Source organism: Phyllobates terribilis, unplaced genomic scaffold (assembly GCF_046119375.1).
Source record: "Phyllobates terribilis strain yellow unplaced genomic scaffold, ASM4611937v1 Scaffold_1__5_contigs__length_1240528914, whole genome shotgun sequence".
NCBI lineage: Eukaryota > Metazoa > Chordata > Amphibia > Anura > Dendrobatidae > Phyllobates > Phyllobates terribilis.
This window is the reverse complement of record NW_027362761.1, coordinates 519475441-519502252: the sequence shown is the minus strand read 5'-3', so window position 1 is coordinate 519502252 and position 26812 is coordinate 519475441. Positions and strand designations below refer to the sequence as shown.

Here is a 26812-nt window from a genome sequence, read left to right as displayed (position 1 = left end):
GTCACCAGAAATGGTCTTCCAACAATCTTGAAGGAGTTCCCAGAGGTGTTTAGCACTTGTTGGCCCTTTTGCCTTCACTCTGCGGTCCAGCTCACCCCAACCCATCTTGATTGGGTTCAGGTCTGGTGACTGTGGAGGCCAGGTCATCTGGCGTAGCACCCCATCACTCTCCTTCTTGGTCAAATAGCCCTTACACAGCCTGGAGGTGTGTTTGGGGTCATTGTCCTGTTGAAAAATAAATGATGGTCCAACTAAACGCCAACCGGATGGAATAGCATGCCGCTGCAAGATGCTGTGGTAGCCATGCTGGTTCAGTATGCCTTCAATTTTGAATAAATCCCCAATAGTGTCACCAGCAAAGCACCCCCACACCATCACACCTCCTCCTCAATGCTTCACGATGGGAACCAGGCATGTAGAGTCCATCCGTTCACCTTTTCTGCGTCGCATAAAGAAACAGTGCTTGGAAACAAAGATCTCAAATTTGGAGTCATCAGACCAAAGCACAGATTTCCACTGGTCTAATGTCCATTCCTTGTGTTCTTTAGCCCAAACAAGTCTCTTCTTCTTGTTGCCTGTCCCTAGCAGTGGTTTCCTAGCAGCTATTTTACCATGAAGGCCTGCTGCGCAAAGTCTCCTCTTAACAGTTGTTGTAGAGATGTGTCTGCTGCTAGAACTCTGTGTGGCATTGGCCTGGTCTCTAATCTGAGCTGCTGTTAACCTGCGATTTCTAAGGCTGGTGACTCGGATAAACTTATCCTCAGAAGCAGAGGTGACTCTTGGTCTTCCTTTCCTGGGGCGGTCCTCATGTGAGCCAGTTTCTTTGTAGCGCTTGATGGTTTTTGCAACTGCAGTTGGGGACACTTTCAAAGTTTGCCCAATTTTTCGGACTGACTGACCTTCATTTCTTAAAATAATGATAGCCACACGTTTTTCTTTACTTAGCTGCTTTTTTCTTGCCATAATACAAATTCTAACAGTCTATTCAGTAGGACTATCAGCTGTGTATCCACCAGACTTCTGCACAACACAACTGATGGTCCCAACCCCATTTATAAGCCAAGAAATCCCACTTATTAAACCTGACAGGGCACACCTGTGAAGTGAAAACCATTTCTGGTGACTACCTCTTGAAGCTCATCAAGAGAATGCCAAGAGTGTGCAAAGCAGTCATCAAAGCAAAAGGTGGCTACTTTGAAGAACCTGGAATATAAGACATATTTTCAGTTATTTCACACTTTTTTGTTAAGTATATAATTCCACATGTGTTAATTCATAGTTTTGATGCCTTCAGTGTGAATGTACAATTTTCAAAGTCATAAAAATACAGAAAAATCTTTAAATGAGAAGGTGTGTCCAAACTTTTGGTCTGTACTGTATATATATATATATTGCCACTCGGACCGATTGTGGGCACGAGCCCTTATTTAACAAGATCTTCTACGGAGATCTCCAATAGACGGGCTATGGGTATGTACACACCTTTCAGTATTTTCAGCCTAGAGATCTGCTGCAAATACTGATGTGTTGGCAGGAAAAATGCAGCGTAAAATACACATTTTTGATGTGTCCCCCCCCCATTCATTAGGGTGAATTCTGCAGCATGCACATCTGCAATGACAAAATAACGTGCAAGAGCATCACCTTGCTGGTATTAGGAAATCCTTCAGGTTTTGTGACAAATCTGCAAAAAAAAAAAAATTCAACAAAACCACAATGTGTGCACAGATCCTAAAGGTAGCAGAGGAGCACTGTCCAGGGAAGCAGCAGAATTAGTAGACGGGATAACAGAAGTGTCTGTTTTATAACCGCCCTGTACTTGTATTGCTATTGAATGGCAGCCATTTAATACATTTCCCCAGCAGGAACCAGAGCGTTCGTTGCCTCCTGTTGCTTCCAGGCTGACCATCCGGCATCCTTTGTTTCTTTCAACCTTTTTGTCTGGCGTTTGTATTGTATCTCCCCACAATGAACACTACTGAAGGCACGCGATTAATGACAGTATCCAAATAATAGTAAAATAGTGATTTATAGAACATTTAACATCAGAGACCAAAAATCGCACTGCAAGCTGCTCAATACGACCGGCACTGAATTACAATGGGTGTCATTAATGTAGTCCTCAGCATGCACTACAGAAAAACACAAAAAGATGCAAAATAACACAATATTTAAAGATTTACTCAAACATGGTACGATAATTTACAGGTAACGAAGATGCAAAACGAGGATAAAGTGCACATGCCGATAACCAGTGGACGATACAGTAGAGAGCCGTGTGAAATATTGCTGCAAAATGCACGTATGAGGCTGCAGACGGGATTCGCAAGCCGTGCCGCCAATGACTGACCTTCCGGGAAGCGTTTGTATGTTCACTGTCCTTCTACACTGGGCGCTGAGCCCAAGACAAGATAATGGTCACCTATTTCCTAAAACGATTAGCTCGTTTGTGAAGGGTCTGTAGATCCAAGTCTGGCCAATTTTACCGCTCGGTAAATAGATCTAGATTTCCCTGTGTATGTACATGGTGTTCATATAGTGATCTGGATTATTAACATTCTTCAGGCAAAGCTCATCGAAAAACTTTTCATCCTAGTGTTGGTGTAAAGGCTCATGCAGACGTCCGTGGATCTCGGTCCAAGCACGGACCACAATGCACGGATTAGCCGCGGGTCTCTTGACCTCGGCATGACCGTCTCGTAGAAGTACATGAAGCTGTCTGTAAAACGGAAAAAAGAGAGAGACCATTTTACAACACCAAAGTTCGGGTCCCTATTGAATTATGTGGGGTTCAGGTAGAGTTCTGGTACCAGAACTGAACTTTGGGCTAAAATTTGGATGAACCCACGAAACCGCACTTCCACGGGTCCGCTCATTCCTACTCAGAAGCTATTCTACGTCCATCCTTGTGTTGTCCATTTTTTACTTTATAATGCTAGGAGAAGTTTGGGAAACCGCAATCAGTTTTTATTTTTTCCATATGAGAAAAATGGATGACAGCATGATCATAAAAACTGATACACGGACCAAAATCTGATCGAGCACACTGGTGGAAATCTTATGGTATGAGAAAAACAGCTAGCATTGTGAGTGAGGCCTTACCTATGAAGGGAAAAGTTGTTCTATATAAATGGTCATAGAAATAGTAGAACCAAAAGTCCCACATTTATATGGCCTTAAAGGGGTCATCCACTTAGGAATTAAAAAATAATAATATTGATCAGAATGGCATGAAAAACTAAGGAAGTTATACTCGCCTTACTGATCCACCAACAGTCCTGTTCGTGAGTCCCCAACTGGTCTCTACTTTCTGCCTCCTCGCCACAGCGGAAATGATTGCTCAGCTAGGTGGTGACCAGTGATTGTCTGCAGCTGCTCACAAGTCCCTGTGTCAGGACGTTGTCACTCCAGCAGGCGGTTGATACTGGGGTGGGAGGAAAATGTTGGAATGGGACTGATGGGTATCAGTGGAGTGAGTATCACTTCTGTTACTGTTAGGCATGTTTTATGTCACATGTCCCTTTAATTATACAGTGATTTTAACATTTTAAGAGACACACCAAGAATTAAGCAAATACATTGTAAATTGACTTAATTGATGCAATGTTCTTTTCTCTATAACAGATTATGGAAGATTTCCAGGACTGGTTTTAAGAAGTGAGAATGTGCAAAAGTTGAAGGTGGGGGAACCTTTCCCTGCTCCCAATTCCCAAAACAGGTACAAGATCAATGGCTTCTATATTACTTAGCAGAAGTCATTGTCGTCATCTACATCTTCAAAACTAATAGGGCGGTAATGAAAAGTAAGTAAGTGTGTAATGACATCTTTCTGATATAATGAACAATCATTATTGGTCAACACTAAAATTACTACAACCCAAAGTATACTCAGGAAGACGAATCCATATCAAAAATAGTGATTTCCAAAAATGTATCCTGTCTAACAGTGGTTACCAGTAAGCTCGATTCTTTGTGAATTACAGACCTAGAAAAATATCAACCCAAAATCCACTGGTTAATAAAAAGTTTAGTACGAATTCCTATCAGTATGGTAAACACTATATTTATATGTATAGGGTTCAACCAAAAATATAGGGACTCTGTTAAATTTGTTACACAATAAAGACAAAAAGTAAGTAACATTTATAAAAAATTTACTTATATCCAATATTCATGCGTCAACGTACAATTGAGTTGGAACCGTCAAAAATTACGCCAAGTATTTCAAAACCCAACACGACTGCAGCCGCTCAGTATTACCCATCTTTGTAGAAAATATGTCTCTTATTGTAATTGACCTGTTAATGTATTTTGTATAGTGGGTCCAGGTTCATGCACTGAAAGAATTGCAGATAATTTTGCCTGCTATACAGTAGTCTGCCTCTCCTTGCTTCACAGACCTGTTTTAGGCCCCCCCACACACAAAATCAATGAAAAAAATAGAAGTATACATAAAAAAAATCCTAACTTCAAGATGAAAACAAGCTGATATAGGAGGAAGGTTTTAGGAATGACTGTAAGTTATGTAGTCATGCGTACCCACTAACTCAATTTTTGGTGGGACAGTCCCGCAAGCCAGATCACAAAGGGTGGGGCTTAAAGAAAAAAAAAGCAAAAGTAGAAGCTCCTGGGTGGGTTCGGAGCACCTCTAGGGGCAGGGATGAAATGAATGTTTGTAAGGACTGTATAAATCGAACATAAGATCGTAACGCAATGCCGGACTGGCCGGCGGCTCTCCCGACCCAAGTGTGAGATAGAAATATATGAAGCTGTCACGCTCGAGAGCCGCCGGCCAGTCTGGCATTGCGTTACGATCTTGATCCGATTTATACAGACGTCTGACTGCTCCCTAAGGATGTGTGATGTTTGGAAAAAGAGGTAGGAGTGTAAATAATGGGTTGTTAGGGGGACCTCCGTAAGGATGTGTGATGTTTGGAAAAAGAGGTAGGCAATAATGGGTTGTTAGGGGGACCAACACAGGAGCGGAGCAGATTACAGTCATCTTCTTTAATGAACAGCCTGAACACCAGCTAATTGCCACGTACTCACTCATCAGATGTCTCCAGTGGATACGGATTACCGGTCTGGTATTATTATGCACATCTGCTTTATTCCACGATCTGATAATTTATATATTAATCCTGTTCCCATTAACATCATATAATTTTTGAAGCTTTTATCATGGTCACTCAGCTCCGAAAAGAAGGAGAACACCTGCAATATCTGACTGCTTTCCTACTGTAGGTCATGTCTTCTAACGTGGACAAGTCAATGAAAAGTTCTATAGTTCGACTAAAGGAGCCTAATATTCAAGCAAAGTTGATGAAAATGGAAGATTCAATCATAACGAACGGTCCCTGTGTGGAATATGACAACTGATCGTTTCGTTTTGGCCAACTGAGGACATGTTGTCCACTATGAAGACGGCCATGTTTGAAGTTTACTGCTGGTACACGAACAATCCTTCAATGAAAGGAATCCTTCTGTAATGCACATCGCTCCTACACATACATTGGACGTTACTCATCTGCCATATTTGAAGGCGTATGGCCGTTTTAAACAATTGTAACCGCCAATGACAATTAAAATGTGTATGGCTGTGAAAAGCGAAATGACTCAACGACTGTTCATCCATTACCCAACTTTTATCTAAGGTTTAAAGGCCCCACCTCCATGCACATTAGATAAAGTCAGCTGAACCCGCTGATTTTGCAGGATCGGATGGCGATCTAAAGTATAGGGGGCCTCCTGACCCTTCCCAGACAGATTATGTCAGGGGAGAGAAGGATCCGACCTGTTGAGGTTCAATAGTCAATCATTTTGTTCAGTGCGGCGATAAGCCGCTGCCAGAAGAGCCTGGAAGTGGCTTTCTCCTAAAGGACACATGAAAATTATCATGGAAGTGCATTGAGGGAGTGTCACTGCTTTTGACGTGCATCAACACCACCTTTATCCACAATGCACTTCCAAGATAATTTGCCTACGCCTTCAAATCTTGATTTCTCAGCGCTGACACATCAGAGTACAGGTATCATCATATCAGGTGTAATTTTTTTTCTTCCACTAGGACCTACAGCGCCATATCATAACTTCAGTAGTGACATCGTCCTGGCAGGTAGCCTTTAAGATCGGAGTTTTTATAAATTGCTATATTGGTTAATCAACAGATAATTTTGGCCAACAAGCCCCATTGTGTTATGTATAGGGTACAAGGTGTAAAGCACACCAAAGAGTAAATGCTGTGCCCCTATTCCTCGGCCTCTGATCTAAGCATAACACAGTTTTATCTGGAGTATTCCATTATTTTATTTTCAATGATTGTCTATCTGCTGACAATAGCAACCCTGATCTGGGAATCTGTACAAATGATCAATGTTTTATGACATTCCTGTAAAGCGTTGGTCATTTCGTCCTGGCACAGAGTTCTGAATTTGTACAGCAAGACTAATATTGGCGTTAAAAATAACGTTAGACATAAAAATTATACCAAAACATTTTTAATGTTGGATTTGTCATTTTGCCATAATATGTTTTGTTTTAGTATTTGGTGTAAATGCCATTATTCTCCTTAATCTGGCGTTGCTTTTCTTTTTTTTCTGCGCCTCTCCGTTCCTGAGATATGGCCACTATTCCATGTACATTATATCTAGTCCGTTTAGCCAAGTGGGCATTGTTCTTGACTCTTCTCTACGGAAGTCTTCATGAGGCCCAGTTGGCCAAAAAAAACAACAGATATATTCCAGGGGGCATATCTCAGGATGGAGAGGAAACAAAAGAAAACCATCGGCAGATTCGGGAGAATAGCGGCATTTACAGTCAGTAAAAAACAACACATATTTATGGCAAGTGACAGGTCCTCGTAATCCAGTGACCAAGTCCCATGCACCATTGATAAGTTCTGTGCTTGCTCGGTATCGCCTTTCACTAGGCCTAAAAGCAGTAGAATATCCAAGAATCCCGAGGCTATGAAAGCTGTATTGTGAGGCTTGAGAAAGGCCAGATATGGGCGAAACCTTGCCTTGTTTTCCTATTATTGTGATTTTTTAATATTATGGAATAAACATCTAACTTTTAAAGGATTATCCTCTGTTGCCTCAGGGTTCTTGGATATTCTAAGTGACAGGTCATCTTTAACTTGAAGATGACTATTGCAGAGTGACACCAAGGAGGTTGCCATTTTCTCAGGTGAACCAGACTTCTTGCCTGTTCTATTATGGTGTGGATGTGAATTTGCTAAACGACAGCATTGGCACTCTCAATTTCCTTAAAGCAAATCATTTAGACAAACATTGAAGCTGTTTGAGGGGTGAAATATTTGCAAAAAGGTAAAGGCATCACTGAAAAACTGTATAAAGATATAAAAGTAAGTAAGCAGCCTCTCGTTTCTGGGGTATTTCGATTCATTTGGTCAAGAATTTTTAAAAGTATTATAAAATGGAACAAAATTTAGACGTGTGCCGTATTTCTCGGCGGGTTCGGTGAGGCCTCTTTGTGGTCTTTTCTTTTGGTTCTGGATTGGTTATTATCGGGACGCACTCTACGGCTCTTTTCTTCTGGACTCTGTGAAGAACAATCCGATAAAGCCCAGTTATTGAGCTTCGTGAGTCTTTGCCTCGATTGTTAAGAATATGATCTTCTGTAATGCCTAAATTTTCCAAAGTGTTCTTCACTTCTGTTTCGTCATCCTTTAGGGTACTCTTATCCAATAAGTGTTTTGGATCCAATTTGAAGGGTTCTAATGGTTTTGGATACTGGATGGTATGCATCCATTCACTATTCATGATGTAATCCACACTGCATCTTTCTGATGGTGTCGGCTGGAGCATCCCCTTAATCAGTCTCTGACAGGGTTCAGATACGACAGGAGGAATGGCATATGTCCCATCAAGAATGCACTTCTTTAATTTGGCCACTGTGTCTGCTCGGAACGGCATACTGCCCGTCACCATGAAGTACAGAAGTATGCCTAACGCCCAGATATCAACGAAAACGCCAATGTAGTGTTCATCTCGAAAAAGTTCCGGGGCGGCGTAGGGAGGAGAACCACAAAATGTGTTTAGAGTTTCTTCTTTTTTACTTATTGTGCTAAATCCAAAATCTCCGACCTTCACGCATGTGTTACTTGTGTAGAAGACGTTTTCCGCTTTCAGGTCTCTGTGTATGATTTGGTTGTCATGCTGAGGATTAAAAAAAAATAAAGGTTGGATGGCAGTTAATCAGATTTGCAAAGTATAATTAAAGGATTAGGCATTTTACAATTATTGTATGAACAAAGGACAGAACGTGCAGAACGGATTGTAACACAGAACAGAGGAATAGATGTGTGAATTTCCATTGAGCGGTAATCTGAAACTTCTCTTATGCTGCACCTATTCTTTAGAACCTGATCTCTGACCTCAAAAGGCAGTTAAAGTATCCACTTACTATTACAGTTATTACTATCTATGGCTCATTCACAAGACCAATTTTTATTTCAAGAGAGGACAATACTGCCTTCACTCGGATCTAAAATTAATTAATTAATGATTTTCTGTCTGGACACATACAGAGATTGACTCCATAAAATAAAATATTGCATGTATCATGGGATGACAATTTGCACCTAAGGATTGCCTATAGAAGTCAATAGAGTCCCCAAATAATTGCATCTGTAATACAGATCTGAAAAATCTTGCGATTACAGGGATTTCTCGGTCTCAGAAGAAAAGTTTACAGTCAATTTATGTGCAGACTGCCAAACTGTGATGGTGTGTGACGTGCACACTATTACGATTCCCCATGCAGGTGTGCATTCATGTGTTGATTTGCACACTTATTTATTTAATTTTACTCACTGGTGGCTCAGTGGTTTGCACTGCAGCTTTGCAGCGATGGGGTCCTGGTTTCAAATCCCACCAATGACAACATCTGCAAGGAGTTTGTATGATCTCCCCTTGTTTGTGTGGGTTTCCTCCGGGTTCTCCGGTTTCCTCCCACATTCCAAAGACATATTGATAGAGAATGTAGATTGTGAGCCCCAATGGGGACAGCGCCATAATGTTTGTAAATTGTCTGAATTGTAAAGCGCTGCGGAATATGTTGGCGCTATATAAATAAAAAGATTATTATTATAGCGCCATTAATTTCATAGAGCTTCAGAGACAATATTGGCACTGTCCCCATTGGGGCTCACAATCTACATTCCCTATCAGTATGTCTTTGGAGTGTGGGAGGAAACCGGAGAACCCGGAGGAAACCCACACAAACATGGGGAGAACATACAAACTCATGTGCACATGCCGACTAGTCTCACATAGCTTCTCTCAATGGAATAGAATTGAAAGAAACACAGGAGTCTAGTCAGCATGTGACCGTAAGTATGCATCAGCACAAAGAATATGGTGGAATCCTTTCAACGGGCTCATTGCTTGCTGTCACTATTTGGTAGTCTGCAGTCACATATATTGACTACTTTTCTTCTGAGACTGGAGTGCTTAAAAGCAGTGACATAAGATAGAACATGTGCACCGCAATCCCGTTTTGACTTTGCTGTGCACTGTTCATTTTTTGCAGCGGGTTTACAGCGCTTTTTAAGGCAGGTTACAGTTGGAATCCACTTGAAATTCATCCACAGAGCATGGGGCAAAGTACCCCTACAGAAGCAGCATACAAATTTCACCCACAGAGCATGTGGCATTCTGTACACATACCCTTAAAGGTTTTTTTTTTCGGTTTCGGAAATCCCTGTCTCCCGGGTGCAGGTTGTTTTAAGATAAACTGTGCTTTACTCACTTTCCCTGGAGGTAGGCTGAGAAAACACAGATTTTTCTTTCAAAACAACCTGCAACCGGGGAACTGAAAGCAGAAAACCCCTTTAAGGGTATGTGTACTGAATGTCTTTAACTTCCCACAGCCTGTAGTTCCTCTCTCCCTATCTATAGGCTCTTTTTAAATGTTCACTATTCCGCTTGTATATAAGAGTAAATACTAGAAAGTGAGTTGGTGACACTTTGTTGTCCTCCTCAGCCTTTGTATGGGACTCATGCTGTGAGAGGGGAGGGAAGCGCAGCAGGAGGCACCTGATGGTCACAGAGCTCACGTATGGATTGAAGGTGTACATTTACAAAAAGCAGCAGAGAGAAGAAAAACAGCCAAAATTACAACAATTCTCACCCCACTATATTCAATATATTCCACAGCTGCCTAGGGTGAGGTTAGAATATTTGTTATGTAATGATAGATACTAAAAATAGTGTGAATTGATACATAGCCCTCGATCCAGCGGACTCGACAGTAGTCTGTAGCCGCCAAATGGGAGCCCTGTGAACCGCCTCCTTTCTGCCAGCATCTGCAGCTCTTCTTTTGATTAGCCAGCCTGACGTGACATCACATGTGCATCCCACCAGAACAATGATGTCGCGGCAGTCTGACTAATCAATAGAGTATACAAAAAAATAGAAAAAGTGTCAATTCAACTCACCACTTCTGTGTAAGGCCACGTGCACACGTTGAGTATTTGGTGAGTTTTTTACCTCTGTATTTGTATGCCAAAACCAGGAGTGGAACAATCAGAGGAAAAGTATAATAGAAACACGTCACCACTTCTGTATTTATCACCCACTCCTGGTTTTAGCTTACAAATACTGAGGTAAAATACTGACCAAATACTGAATGTGTGAACATGGCCTTAGAGATAATTATCCCAGGAGACTTCTAGGGTAGACAGTCTGTGATCAGGGTGTGGTGCATGGAGTAGGCACTGGTCTGGCTTCCAGGTCAAATAGCTCTCAATGGACCAAAAGGGACCAAATAAAGGTAGTTAAAACTTGACCTTTAATCATATAGGATAAAAAAAAATGACAGAATGTGCAAATATTAAAAAAAAACATAATCCTACTTGTTTCAGTCAGAAAAACCCTTAATCATAGCTGGATCCAGGTGTGATTAAGGGTTTTCCTGACCAAAACACGTAAGTATTATGGGTTTTCACTACTTTCCTTTGCTTCTGGAGAACATCTCCTTTTGGACCATTGAGAGCTAATCTAAGGAGTAGTCAGTGATGCCGCCAGGTAAGAGGTGGTTTGCAGGGCTCTGTCCGGTGGCCACAGACTACCGATGTGGCCGCTGGACAGGATCCTTTGAATCTGTTTGAACCATCTCTAACATATAGTCTTTAAAGGGGTTCCCCAATCTTAGACATTTATGGCATGTCTACAAGATCTGAGACCAGTGCCATATACTTCAATAAAGAGGTGTCCAATCCCAGTATTCGTCCAAAATGTCTCCAGTATTATCTCCATTTGAATACCACTGTTACTGGTTTGGGGTAAATCATAGAATGATTTGGATATTGGTTCAGTATACAAGGACCTTCAAGGTGCATATCTCACATATGATCTAAAAATATGTGGAAGCCATGTCTCACCATATGCTTCACAGCAGACACTATCTGCGAGAAGATCACTTTGCTTTCTGATTCAGATAATTTTCCGTCTGTGTTAATTTTGGCAAATAGCTCCCCGCCTCCTGCATACTCCATCACGAGATGCAGCTTAGACAGAGTCTCCACCACCTCATAAAGCCGGATGATATTAGGGTGATGAAGTTTCTCCATACTGGAAATCTCTCGTGATAGCAGACGCTGAGTCTTCTGGTCCAGTTTGGTCTTGTCCAATATTTTGATTGCAACTTTTTCTAGGGATAGAGAATAAATACAAGTTTACTACCATTAAAAAATAGACTATGCCAGGGATTGGCTGCAGTGGTCACATTTATTGTCAAAACATCATCGATGGACATCAGGCTACAGAGACTAAAGTAGGAGCTTGGAAGTGATGGTTGGGATTCACTTTGTCATTTTATATCATTTTAAGTTGGACAACTTTTTCAAGTAGCGTAATCTGTGGCACAATTCCCATCTCCGAAATTCAAGAGTTAACAAAAAAAATGACAAAATGAAAAAATAAAAACCCTTTAAAGTTGTATTTATCCCCCAGCTGCTGTAGTAATGTGAAACAGCAACTCTCAAGTGCTGCCCCTTTAGCTGTATGAGTCATGTACCATCCATCCTGTGCCACCAGTGACAGGAACTTGTATCTCTGCCAAGAGACAGCACAGTCAGGATCAGTATGGGTGAAGGCGGCCGAGAGGAACATTCATCCTCTACATGGGGTCGCATTTGTCGTGCGCAGCTAAGTGCTGAAGCTGAGACACTTCACATACTAAAGGCAATTGTTCACCTTTGCACTTCATTTTTTTAATGTTCATTTGCTTTCTAAATGCAAAGTTTAGCAGATTTCGAAGTAGTCTTTTTTAAAAAGGTTTTACCATTTTGCTGCTGCAGCGAGATTGTCCTTTATTGAGCTAAGTGCCCAATAATATTACTACAAATCTTTTAGAGCTCTTTCTCCATCCTGACCACCCTCCCTGCTTCCCTCTCCCTTCTCTCATTGTTAGAGATAACAGCATGGAGGGGTTATAAACAGATCTGCAATGGAAAGGGGGGAAAGTCTCTAAATATTTATGGAGGGCAGAGAAAACAGGTTATAGACAAGGAGGAAAGCACACAGAGAGGAAATAAGGGCAGCTCTGGAGTTGTGCTGTTAGATGAAAGCGAGTGAAGATAGTAGTACTCTGGATACACACAGCAATCTGATCCAGCCTGTATTACCAGGAGAGACACTCCCACTAGAGAAAAATTGTTGAACTCCAAACACCTTTGTCCCTTTATTCTCAGGAAGAGACGGCAAATCATCCTGATTTTACCCTTACCAATCCCTGTTGCTCATCTCTAGCAGTTCCTGGGTCCCCCGCGGGTGATTCATGGTGAACCATGTAGACCTGCTGGAGACCTAGACTTCGCTAAAAGAGAAGCAGTAAGTGAGTATCTTCTTTGTCCATGATAAATGTTGGTGTTTTTTTCAATTCAGGATTTGAAAACCCATTTGACATCATTGTAAATCCTAACACAATGCAAGAAATTAGAATCTCCTGTGCTCCAATGTAATGTCCATTACCAGGGCCCAACTATCATGATTTTATAAATTTGGTCCCCTTAAGCCCCAAGTATAACTGCAAACTATTCCCACCCCCTTATAGATAAGTTCATGCAAAAAAAATACACAGAGAGCAAACTAAAGTCCAATACGTCAACATATTTTTGAAAAATAAATGAGAACCATTTACTCTGAACACGAATGTTACCTTTGGTAAGGACATGAATCCCAAGTTTGACTTGTGAGAAATTTCCACTTCCTATTTCCCCACGCAGTCTATAAAGACCGATCCTTTTACCCAGTGCCATCTCCTTGACCGTCTTCTCGTCGTGTGACATATCATGGGTGAGCTTCTGAAAGGGCGTCAGCTTGCGCTGCTTCCCTTCTCCATCTTGTTCATAGCACTCTGAGCGGGCGTAATCTTCCAGGCTGTCCTGCTTGTTCCAGCGGTTGTACCGCTGGTGTCCCGGACCCCCTCCATTCATGTACATTGCTGTCATGGTCAACATTTGGGCACCTTTAGTTACTAGTCTTATTATACAATGGTAGAATATAACAAGTCTCAGCCAGATGGTCTAATAATCAAAAATGTTCAATAATGTCAAGCGAATGAGGGAGGAAGCACTTTTTTTTAGAAGGAAACGTCTCAAAGTCTCATGGATGAGTCTCAAGTTCCTCCTCAAAGAATGTAAGTTCTTCAAAAAGTGTTTCCAGAAGACCTCATGTAGGAGACGCCTCACCTCTACTTCTCATTTCATCAGAGGAAGATATTTCAGAGCTTTTCTTCGGTTTCATCTTCCGGTTGACTGCCTTGTCCGATGTCCTCAGCTCTGAAAGGTCTACACGTGAGGAACAGCTTCCAGCCTTAGGGAAAAATCCTGCAGATCTGCAGACGCTGGCTAGTGCTCCAGGGTAATAAGTCACTTTCTGAGTCACATGACATGACAGAACAGGATTAAGCGACTGCAATGTCACATTAGCCTCCTTAGCACAGACAAGTCTGCATTAGACGCCTCTGAGCCTTCTCAAAAGTTATCCAGACGTCTGGTCCCACTAAGGAAAGAAATGGAAAGAATATGATTAACATATATGTAAACCACTTATTTCACACACACACAGGGGTGAGCTGGTGAGCTTATAATGGGGCGGCATGACGTCATTGTCAAAAGTTTGTTCCAAATGGAGGAACTACAAAAGTAATGCACAAAACGTAAACCCCCCCCTATACCAAAACCTAAATGTGCTTTTGATCTCAAGCACAACAGTAATACGGCTCCATGCGAACTCCAAAGTTGTAAACTACATCCATAAATGTCTATGGATTATGTACCCAGTTGTAAGATACATAATACTACATCCATAAAAGTCTATGGGGCCATGTTGTACAATACTTGTTGTTAAAGGGGTTTTCCGGCTTTAGGCTGCGTGACCACAAGTATGTGATTTGCATATGTAGCACCCTGAGGATTCGGCTGCTACAGGGGTATTGCACCTCAACCCAGAGGTGTGATATTCCACTCCCGGGTAAGGATGGAGTGTGGACCTGAGCTCGGTAGGCTGCATGCACTACATACATCCCATTTCCGAGGAGCAGACCGACGGTACTCCCACTTAGAAATGTGCAGGTACGACCGAGTCTGTTCCTGGCTGGAGTGGGAGGGGGGTGGAACATCCCAAGTAGTGTAGGGGCAGATAGGGGGAGCAGCCTGGGTAAAGATAGGAGCTCATTGGGTGCTGGTCACCTGAGCTCACACATAGAGGGAGTATATAAGGTGGGCACCATCTTAGATCAGGGTCAGTCAGTCTGTCAGCCTTTGCAGAGGAGGAAGAGGAGCAGAGCAGTCCCAGAGACAGAGAGAGGAGAAAGAAAGAGAGACCCAGAGGGGGAAGCAGAAGAGAGGACTCTAAGACCCCAAATTCAAGCTACGGGTGAAGAGTCGGCATTAGGGTACCGGAACCCAAGCTGGTGGGGGGCAAAAACACACCCCAGCCAGAGACCGGAGGCCGTGGGCAGCGTCTGCCACGGCCACCCACCACATCCACCACGAAGGCATACCACGTGGAGGGTCAGGGAACCCAAGGCCAAGGGTCACCCAACAGAAGGCCCGAGGGAGCTGGACCTGGGTGGATCAATAGTGGGGACGGCCAGAGAAAGGACAGAAGGAGAGCTCAGGGTCACGCTCCGGACTCGCTTGGGGGTTGGCTGGATCCAGGACCTGGTGGATGCAGCACGGCTCGGGAGGTCACTTGAAGCTGGAGTGACCGGGAACATCAGCAGTGAGTAAATACCCTAAACTGCACAACCCGACTCTGTCTTCCTTTAACACCTATGCTGCACCACCACAACCCCCATCCTCTGCACCTGACCCCCTGAGGCTATACCCCACCCGTTGGGGGTTATACCATCACAAGCTGCACCTACACCATCAGCCTCAGCGGACCCTGCTGCAGCGGCGGCCATAGTGACCGCAACACAACGGGTGGCGTAGTCGACAATAAAGAACTTATAACATCTGTAGGACTGCCACATACAACTGAGTTTGACACCCTGGGCACGGACCGGGTCACAGCCACTCGGAAGACTACAACCCCCATCTGATCCGGCTCCGGATATTCCCACTAACGAATATGGCCCAGGGGGCGCGTCAACTTTGGCGTAGTCGGCAGGATTACGTGCCCGCAACACCCGGGTACTGCGTGCCTGAAGAAAAGTGCGAGTTTACCTCAAAAAGAAGTCTCCTGCCGGTTCCGGAGGGTCCCCGCCATCGGACTCCATCACAGGTCGATTCCCGCCGGTTGTCCGCCATTAACAGCTTTTTCCCGCCATCTGCAGAGTTTCCCGCCACTGGGAAGCGATTCCCGCCATTTCCAAAGGTTTCCCGCCTTGGAAGAGCGGACGCCATTATGGGCGTGCCAGAGGGTGGCGAGAGGCCACCTCCCATCGTGGGCCAGGACCGAAAATGGCGCCAAAAGTGGAAACCGCCCCCACCAACAGAGACTGTGATGCTAGAGGTGTCTGTCAGCGTGAAAGAACAGCCCCTGGAGCTGACAGTCACCAAGTGGCCCCGGGACCGCCCTCGAGGTGGGAGGAGACGAAAGGAGAGAAAAAAGATGGGTGCCGCTTGGAGCAGTCTGGAGCGAGCGCACCCGGAGGCAAGAAGCCGGGAGAAGAATATCGGAGGAGCTTACCCGGAGATGGCGAGAAAGCAGAGCAGCACCGGCCCGTTGGCCAGGAGCCTGCTAGAAACTGAGGAGAGAGAGCAGAGCAGCACCGGCCCGCTGGCCAGGAGCCTGCTAGAGACAACTGAAGGAGAGCAGAGCAGCACCGACCCGTTGGTCAGGAGCCTGCTGGAAACAATGACCCCACTAGGCCTAGTGGAGGTCCTAGCACAGCTCCCCCGAGACCGGGAGTGTGCGCAGACCGCTCTGGAGGGCCTCGCAAGGAGGATGGCCCGGGTGCAGCGAGAGACGTTGGCGGAGTGGAGCCGAGAGATGGCCCAGCAGACCGAGACCTGTCAGCGGAGCACGCCACCCGAGACGAGGAAACAGACCGCCTCTGAGGATGGCGCGGGAGGATTGAAGGCCGGAGACGGCGCCGAGAAGGGAGCCGAACGAGTGGAGGCAGGTAAAGGGGACGTCTATACCCCAAACCGGGAAACCGCGAACCTGCCCCAGCTCCCCGTCGCAGAGCCCGAAGTCTATCCTGCCGTGCCCGTCGCTGCAACGTCACCGCCGCAGACTAGGCCTCAAACGGGAGCCGCGACCCCTGTGACGTCACACGCCTCGACCCCGGGCATGACCAAGCAGGAAGTACCACCAGCCTGGTCGCAAGGCCTAGTACCCCCGGGCGCCGCAATACCAACAGCGCCCCCTACCTCCGCGGAGCCCCCGGCCTGGTCGCAGGGCCAAGTAGCCCAGGGCGCCGCCGTCCTTACGGTGCCCTTTACCTTCCAGATACCCCAGGCCTGGCCGCAAGGCCCGGGCAACCCGGGCGCTAACACCACCGCGCCCATAAGACCTAAAGTGCCGCATCTGGGAGAGGACCTGTACGCCCAGCATACGTGCCCGGATGGGCAGCCATTTATATGGCCACCGGAGTTCCACCATCCCCGACTCCGGAGAGAGAGACCCCTGGATGAACCCCTGATCCCGGCTCCAAAGCCCGTTAAGAGGATCTCGCCCCCGCTAGCGGAAGCGCAGTTCGAGTGGGACCCCACCGGAGAAGATCTCATGGGGTTCACTCAAGAGACTCGGGCAGCTGCAGCGGAGCGTGCTGAGTGCTGCCGCCAACAGCTCGAGGACTTTGAGAGGGAGCGGAGAGAGAGGCGGGTCCGGGAACAGCAAGCTCAAATAAGGAGCGCGGAGCAGAAGAGCCGGGCCAGGAGAGACCCCCGTGCAGCGCATAGTCCCCGCACCACCGGGACTGTGATAAAGTTTAATATGCAGCATGGGTGGGGCTTCATCCGAGACCACCGCACCCTAGGCGACGTCTTCGTGACGAGGAGAGACGTTCAGTCCCACCTACCGGAGGGACACAGAGGTCGTGACCTTTACATCGGGGACGAGGTCACCTTCACCCGGCACAAGTGTGCCAAAGGACCCTACGCCCTCCATGTGCATCGTCTGACGGAGGAAGAGCTGCGGTGTGAGGAGGAAGAACAAGAGGACCCGGACGGGTCTGAAACTAGAGCCAAAGGTAACAATAAAGAAAGAGCAGGAGGACGCCGTCGTTAAGTACAGCGAAGCAGGAGCTGTATATAGTTGCCCGTCGGGGCACAGTAAACTGAAACTGAAACTGTAACTGTTGCTAAATATAGTCCCCGTTGGGACCAGCATCTGTGAACTGTTTACCCGTTTATTCCTTTAATCCCACTGACCGAGGACTGAGAGCGGTCATCCCTATTCCCATTACCTGGCCGAGGACTGAGAGCGGCCACTATCCCTGTATATAGTTGCGCGTCCTAAAGCGCCCCTACCGGTTTTATAGGAAAACCAGTTTTCCAGAGAGACTGTCGCACTTTACCCGGTCACACGTTGCACAGTGACCGGAGGAGGAGCCAGAGGCGACGAGAATGTTTTATATATATATATATAATATTGTTTTATATGTTTTATATGTTTATGAAAAAAAAAAAAAAATGTATGTTTGTGGATGTTTTGTCTTACAGCCCGAGGACGTGCTGTGATTTACCAGGGGGGAATGTAGCACCCTGAGGATTCGGCTGCTACAGGGGTATTGCACCTCAACCCAGAGGTGTGATATTCCACTCCCGGGTAAGGATGGAGTGTGGAACTGAGCTCGGTAGGCTGCATGCACTACATACATCCCATTTCCGAGGAGCAGACCGACGGTACTCCCACTTAGAAATGTGCAGGTACGACCGAGTCTGTTCCTGGCTGGAGTGGGAGGGGGGTGGAACATCCCAAGTAGTGTAGGGGCAGATAGGGGGAGCAGCCTGGGTAAAGATAGGAGCTCATTGGGTGCTGGTCACCTGAGCTCACACATAGAGGGAGTATATAAGGTGGGCACCATCTTAGATCAGGGTCAGTCAGTCTGTCAGCCTTTGCAGAGGAGGAAGAGGAGCAGAGCAGTCCCAGAGAGAGAGAGATGAGAAAGAAAGAGAGACCCAGAGGGGGAAGCAGAAGAGAGGACTCTAAGACCCCAAATTCAAGCTACGGGTGAAGAGTCGGCATTAGGGTACCGGAACCCAAGCTGGTGGGGGGCAAAAACACACCCCAGCCAGAGACCGGAGGCCGTGGGCAGCGTCTGCCACGGCCACCCACCACATCCATCACGAAGGCATACCACGTGGAGGGTCAGGGAACCCAAGGCCAAGGGTCACCCAACAGAAGGCCCGAGGGAGCTGGACCTGGGTGGATCAATAGTGGGGACGGCCAGAGAAAGGACAGAAGGAGAGCTCAGGGTCACGCTCCGGACTCGCTTGGGGGTTGGCTGGATCCAGGACCTGGTGGATGCAGCACGGCTCGGGAGGTCACTTGAAGCTGGAGTGACCGGGAACATCAGCAGTGAGTAAATACCCTAAACTGCACAACCCGACTCTGTCTTCCTTTAACACCTATGCTGCACCACCACAACCCCCATCCTCTGCACCTGACCCCCTGAGGCTATACCCCACCCGTTGGGGGTTATACCATCACAAGCTGCACCTACACCATCAGCCTCAGCGGACCCTGCTGCAGCGGCGGCCATAGTGACCGCAACACAACGGGTGGCGTAGTCGACAATAAAGAACTTATAACATCTGTAGGACTGCCACATACAACTGAGCTTGACACCCTGGGCACGGACCGGGTCACAGCCACTCGGAAGACTACAACCCCCATCTGATCCGGCTCCGGATATTCCCACTAACGAATATGGCCCAGGGGGCGCGTCACATACATGCGGTCACGTGCCGACTAGACAAAACAAGTGAATTGAGCAAGGCAGGAAACAGTCTAGTTGGAATGTGGCCAGGAGTATACGAATCACATACTCATGGTTACACAACTGCTGCTCTTGGCACCAGTTTCGGAGAATTTCCACAGTGTGCAGTGCACGCGATGTGAGGATTCACAAGTCTGCAGTCACATAGAGTGACTGCAGACTTGTAGCCTAAAGCCAGACAACCCCCTTAAGCTCTGTTAGCCAGAGCAGAGAGCAGTCCTCGTCATTTTGGGCCATCCATGACATGGTGGTCTTTCATCTCTATGGCTTTCATGTAATTCCACATTTTTCATGTAACGGCTCTTGCAGTAAACAACTTTCCAGCTAAAAAAGGGTTTTCGGTGGCGGACTCTCAATGATCTGCTGGTTGGTGCTCTGGCTCACACAGGGGATGTCTGTTATGAAAAAAAAAAACTTTTTAAAGAAATAATATTACATTAAGAACCAGAAGAAACTTTTTCTTTATTTTTTTCCTCCCATTCTGGCAGTTCTAAATAATGTTTTTACTTTTATGTTTGAGTTCTCGTAGTTTTGCTTTATAAGTTGCACTTTCTATTGACTGTTCTTAATAAATTTTTCTTTATTATTTGGTGTTGGGTCTCCATTTCTGTCTTTTATCACTTAGTTTACTTGAAACCAGACTAAACAACACAATAATCAATAAACCAAACCCTGGCCTTGCGCTGAACGTCAAGAGGAACCCATGTAGGTGGAAAAGGTGGCTCTGTGAGTAATCAGCAGGATGTGTGTGCAGAGGGCTGGGTGCACAGAGATCTGAATTAGTATGGTGTCCAGCAGAGCCATCTGCAGCCATTCCCAGGCTCTTCATGGAGGTTACCATAGAGAACGTGGAGGGTGAGCAGCGCAGTACTGAACCTTTCCTCAAAAGTGTTCCCACCTATTGTTATAGGGATATTCATCACATTTACATGTGGTATATACTACCCCCTAACCCTGAATGATCTTTAAAGCAAATAATGCCCTCTTCCTGCCCCCTCCAATTGTAATAATTCCAACTTTGTGACCCACAAAAAAAAAAAATAAAGTTCATACTCACCCCTTTGTCCTCTTCTCCCTTGCACACTGAGCCGACCAGCACAGAGGTCATAATTGCAGCCGCGGCGGTGATGTCTTGTAGGTTGTGGGCTTACAGCAGGTAACCAACGACCCATCGCAGAATATCACAGCAAAATAATACAGCTACAGACTACCTAATTACATACTGGTAGGGAATTTAGATTGTGAGCCCCAATGGGGACAGTGATGCCGATGTCTGAGCAGCGCTGTGGAATTAATGGCGGGTGCAGACAGCCATAGATTCTCTCATCTGAGAGAATCGAGCTGATTATGCAAATGACACTCCGATCAATCTCTGATCAGAGTTTGATCCGAGTGTCAGCTTAGTGTAATCTGATTCTCTCAGATAAGAAGAAGAAAAAAAAATGTCTCCATCTTCTCCTTTGTGTCAGTCTGTGGAAATCGGACTGCACTCAAATGTCACCCGAGTGGAGTCCAGTGGTTTTCACGGACTCATTGACTTGTACGGCCGAGTGCGATCCGATAATCAGATCCAACTTGGACATGCAGCAATTGTTTCCCTCAGACAGGCCCCGTCCGAGGAAAAAGAATCGGACATGTACATGGCCTCATAGACTAACATTGGTCTGAGTGTGATCCGATGTTTTGTCAGATTGGATTGAAAATACGCCCGTCTGCACCTGCCCTTAAAGTAGTGTAGGGATTTGTACTCACTGAGCCGCGTTGGAGGTAGGCACAGGTTAACACAGTGATGCAGTCCACAGGTCCAACAAACTGGTGGTTTATTTAGTGTCCATACACCAGTGAGGAAACAAAAGGAACAGCCTTTTCCTGGCACAAAAAAGGAATAACAGAACAAAGCTCAAAATAACCAGTCCATGCAGCACGGCCTCAGCCGTTTATACAAAGTGCTTTTTCTCTGCCTCCTGCAGAGTCTGAATAGCACATGCAAGGTCTGCTCACCTTGCCCAACAAACACAGACAGACTGAGACAGGAGCAACTGTCTTAAATCAGCCTTCCAAGACCTGGACTGGAGGTAAGTGAGCAGCTGTTCCCCCCCAGCTCTTTCAGCTGCTCGTAAAACCCAGCCCTGTAATCCGGGCCTATTAAATTCCTCTCAGCACTATGTGTGCTGGAGCCTGCTTCTCCAGGTCCTACATCACCAAAGCTTGGCACTTCGGGGACACATACAGTACAGACCAAAAGTTTGGACACACCTTCTCATTTAAAGATATTTCTGTATTTTCATGACTTTGAAAATTGTACATTCACACTGAAGGCATCAAAACTATGAATTAACACATGTGGAATTATATACTTAACAAAAAAGTGTGAAACAACTGAAAATATGTCTTAGATTCTAGGTTCTTCAAAGTAGCCACCTATTGCTTTGATGACTGCTTTGCACACTCTTGGCATTCTCTTGATGAGCTTCTAGAGGTAGTCACCGGAAATGGTCTTCCAACAATCTTGAAGGAGTTCCCAGAGATGCTTAGCACTTGTTGGCCCCTTTGCCTTCACTCTGCGGTCCAGCTCACCCCAAACCATCTCGATTGGGTTCAGGTCTGGTGACTGTGGAGGCCAGATCATCTGGCGTAGCACCCCATCACTCTATTTCTTGGTCAAATAGCCCTTACACAGCCTGGAGGTGTGTTTGGGGGTCATTGTCATGTTGAAAAATAAATGATGGTCCTACTAAACGCAAACCGGATGGAATAGCATGCCGCTGCAAAATGCTGTGGTAGCCATGCTGGTTCACTATGCCTTCAATTTTGAATAAATCCCCAACAGTGTCACCAGCAAAGCACCCCCACACCATCACACCTCCTCCTCCATGCTTCACGGTGGGAACCAGGCATGTAGAGTCCATCCGTTCACCTTTTCTGCATCGCACAAAGACACGGTGGTTGGAACCAAAGATCTCAATTTTGGACTCATCAGACCAAAGCACAGATTTCCACTCGTCTAATGTCCATTCCTTGTGTTCTTTAGTCCAAACAAGTCTCTTCTGCTTGTTCCCTGTCCTTAGCAGTGGTTTCCTAGCAGCTATTTTACCATGAAGGCCTGCTGCACAAAGCCTCCTCTTAACAGGTGTTGAAGAGATGTGTCTGCTGCTAGAACTCTGTGTGGCATTGACCTGGTCTCTAACCTGAGCTGCTGTTAACCTGCGATTTCTGAGGCTGGTGACTCGAATAAACTTATCCTCAGAAGCAGAGGTGACTCTTGGTCTTCCTTTCCTGGGGCGATCCTCATGTGAGCCAGTTTCTTTGTAGCGCTTGATGGTTTTTGCAACTGCACTTGGGGACACTTTCAAAGTTTTCACAATTTTTCGCACTGACTGACCTTCATTTCTTAAAGTAATGATGGCCACTCGTTTTTCTTTACTTAGCTGCTTTTTTCTTGCCATAATACAAATTCTAACAGTCTATTCAGTAGGACTATCAGCTGTGTATCCACATGTCTTCTGCACAACATAACTGATGGTCCCAACCCCATTAATAAGGCAAGAAATCCCACTTATTAAACCTGACAGGGCACACCTGTGAAGTGAAAACCATTTCCGGTGACTACCTCTTGAAGCTCATTAAGAGAATGCCAAGAGTGTGCAAAGCAGTCATCAAAGCAAAAGGTGGCTACTCTGAAGAACCTAGAATATAAGACATATTTTCAGTTGTTTCACACTTTTTTGTTAAGTATATAATTCCACATGTGTTAATTCATAGTTTTGATGCCTTCAGTGTGAATGTACAATTTTCATAGTCATGAAAATACAGAAAAATCTTTAAATGAGAAGGTGTGTCCAAACTTTTGGTCTGTACTGTACCTCCCGTCCACAACCAGTCCGGCAGCCACCTTACATACCCCCCCTCTGCCCAAAGCCGTGGGGCTTGGCACCTTATGTCACCATACAATAAACCCTTGACAAGGCATCAGCATTCCCATGTTGTTTCCCAGGCCTATGCTCTACCCGGAAACTAAAATCTTGTAGAACTAGGAACCACCTAGTCACTGGCATTGTTCCCCTTTTTTCGCATCCACCTCAGTGGGGCATGGTCTGACACTAACCTGAACCTTCTACCTAACAGGTAATACCTCAGAGTGTCTAACGCCCACTTAATGGCCAAACATTCTTTTTCTACAATGGAGTAGTTCTTCTCACAAGTGGAGAGCTTCCGACTGAGGTATATTACAGGATGTTCTTCTCCGTTAATCTCCTGGGACAAGACTGCTCCCAGCCCGACATCTGATGCATCCGTCCGGCAGCCACCTTACAGTACAGTCATGGCCAAAAGTATTGAGAATGAGACAAATAGTAATTTTTCCAAAGTTTACTGCTTCATTTTTTGTAATGGCAATTTGCATATACTCCTGAATGTCAAAGAGTGATCAGCTTAACAGCAATTACTGTACTTGCAAAGTCAATATTTGCCCAGAAAATGAACTTTAACCCCCAAAACACATTTCAACATCATTGCAGTCCTGCCTTAAAAGGAGCAGCTAACATCGTTTTAGTGATTGATCCATTAACACAGATGTGGGTGTTGATGAGGACAGGGCTGGCGATCAATCAGTCATGATTAAGTAAGAATGACATCACTGGACACTTTAAAAGGAGGCTGGTTCTTGGTATCATTGTTTCTCTTCAGTTAACCATGGTTATCCCTAAAGAAACACGTGCAGCCATCATTGCACTGCACAAAAATGGCCTAACAGGGAAGAGTATTGCAGCTACAAAGATTGCACCTCAGTCAACAATCTATCGCATCATCAAGAACTTCAAGGAGAGAGCTTCCATTGTTGTCAAAAAGGCTCCAGGGCGCCCAAGAAAGACCAGCAAGCGCCAGGACCGTATCTTAAAACTGTTTCAGCTGCGGGATCGGACTACCAGCAGTGCCGAGCTTGCTCAGGAATGGCAGCAGGCTGGTGTGAGTGCTTCTGCACGCACTGTGAGGCGGAGACTCTTTGAGCAAGGGCTGGTTTCAAGGAGGGCAGCAAAGAAGCCACTTCTCTCCAGAAAAAACATCAGGGACCAATTGATATTCTGCAAAAGGTACAGGGAGTGGACTGCTGAGGAGTGGGGCAAAGTCATTTTCTCTGATGAATCCACTTTTCGATTGTTTGGGACATCTGGAAAACAGCTTATTCGGAGAAGAAGAGGTGAGCGCTACCACCAGTCTTGTCTCATGCCAACTGTAAAGCATCCTGAAACCATTCATGTGTGGGGTTGCTTCTCAGCCAAGGGAATCGGCTCACTCATAGTCTTGCCTAAAAACACAGCCATGAATAAAGAATGGTACCAGAATGTCCTCCAAGAGCAACTTCTCCCAACCGTCCAAGAGCAGTTTGGCGCCCAACAATGCCTTTTCCAGCATGATAGAGCAAATTGCCATAAAGCAAAGGTGATAACTAAATGGCTCATGGAACAAAACATAGAGATTTTGGGTCCATGGCCTGGAAACTCCCCAGATCTTAATCCCATTGAGAACTTGTGGTCAATCATCAAGAGACGGGTGGACAAACAAAAACCAACAAATTCTGGCAAAATGCAAGCATTGATTATGCAAGAATGGACTGCTATCAGTCAGGATTTGGTCCAAAAGTTGATTGAGAGCATGCCAGGGAGAATTACAGAGGTCTTGAAGAAGAAGGGGCAACACTGCAAATATTGACTTGCTGCATTAACTCATTCTAACTGTCAATATAACCTATTGGTACTCATAATATGATTGCAATTATATTTCTGTATGTGATATAAACATCAGACAAACACTAATAAAAACCAGAGGCCAGCAGATCATGTGAAAATATAATTTTGGTGTCATTCTCAAAACTTTTGGCCATGACTGTAGGTTATTAATATCAGATCTGTAGTGGTCCGATTCTTGGCTCCTCCACCCATCGGCAATATATAAAGGCTTCAGATCTCCGATCGGCTCGCATACCCTTGCACGCTTACCAGGCACGGCTTTCTACATTTTGTGGCGGCCGTGCCTGATTTACAGCTCAGAGCAGCTTCAAGCTCCTCAGTTCACTTTGGTTTAGAAGGAAATATTACACTTTAACCAAAGTTTAATTTTTTTTAAACTTATTTTAAGAGAAAAATTGTCCAGTGAATAGTTTATCACACTAATTTACTGGGAAATAATAATGCAAATTGATGCAAAATTTTCCCCCAGAATGTTTACCGCCATATTAAGATAATGCAAATTAGTGGCTTTCAGCAGTGTTTTTCCTCTTTTGTAAAACCTATTGACGGCTGCCTGTGATCTCATCCAAACAAGTGATGGAAGTGACATGAAAGGACATCACACAGATCCATCATTACACTGCACTTAGTCTAGGAAAATAAAATTAAATCACAATGAAATGATTAAAGCGTTGCATTGTGATGAGGAGCTTGTAGTGATCAACAGATGGCCACGACAGCCAGTGTACCCCTGAATGGCTCGTTTCCTAGGACGACATTTAATCAAAAATACATATTTACGCCACGTTCACACGTTCAGTATTCGGTCAGTATTTTACGTCAGTATTTCTGAGCCAACGCCAGGAGTGGGTGAAACATGCAGAATTGGTGACTTGCTTCTATTATACTTTCCTCTGATTGTTCCAAACCTGGTTACAAATACTGAAGTAAAAAAACTCACCCAATACTCAATGGGTGCACTTTTTTTTTCAAATCTGAACATAAGAAAACTAAGGCTGCATTCACACGCCTGGGACACTGAGGTCTTTACAACCACCCTTTGAGTCCGATCACTAAGCCAGTTATGAATCCACCTAACAGTTGCCTGGTCCATTGCATACTTGGTCATTTTTTCAATAAGGATGGTGTGAGATACTTTGTCAAATGCTTTGCTGAAGTCAAGATATACTATATCTACAGCATTTCCCTGATCCACCCAGTCAGTGATTCTGTCATAGAAGGAAATTAAGTTATGACGGCTCAGGGGAGGGCGCGGTGGAAAGACGTCACCACACCTTCTGACCTGAGACGTCACAGAGAGCACACAGCAGGAAGACAGCGGATCTGCAGAGGCACGGGGAAAGGTAAGTATCCGGCTGCCGGGGCCTTGAGCAAGCGCGGGAGAAGGGCGGACGCTAGGACCGCTCTCCTCCGCCCATAGCCCGGCGGGGTGCCCGACCGCGAGTGGGCCCCCCGCCTGCTCAGGGCCCCGGCACCTGCCCGGGTGCGCCTGGTGCTGACGCCGGCCCTGTGTATTGTGTTTGTCTTGTATGATCTCCATATGGTGTCTAATTTTTTTTCACCTGAACCGCGGCACTGGGCGGTAGCCATAGGCGAGGTACTCATCTCTTACACCCCGGCACGTTACATGAAGGTGGAGATCC

The 26812-nt window shown here is 45.5% G+C and overlaps 1 protein-coding gene across 2 annotated transcripts in view; it reads right to left on the bottom strand.

The window, feature by feature from the left end:
• Nucleotides 1-2010: 2010 nt before the first annotated feature.
• Nucleotides 2011-26812, bottom strand: part of NIM1K (NIM1 serine/threonine protein kinase) — an 82149-nt gene continuing 57347 nt past the window's right edge. For both annotated transcript variants that reach the window (XM_073680294.1, XM_073680293.1), the window contains exons 2-4: nucleotides 13183-14027; nucleotides 11405-11673; nucleotides 2011-8177 (exon numbers count right to left, since the gene is read on the bottom strand). In XM_073680294.1, the coding sequence (XP_073536395.1) occupies nucleotides 7428-8177; nucleotides 11405-11673; nucleotides 13183-13483 (1320 nt within the window). In that variant the 5' untranslated portion in view covers nucleotides 13484-14027 and the 3' untranslated portion in view covers nucleotides 2011-7427. The remainder of the gene's footprint in view (nucleotides 8178-11404; nucleotides 11674-13182; nucleotides 14028-26812) is intronic.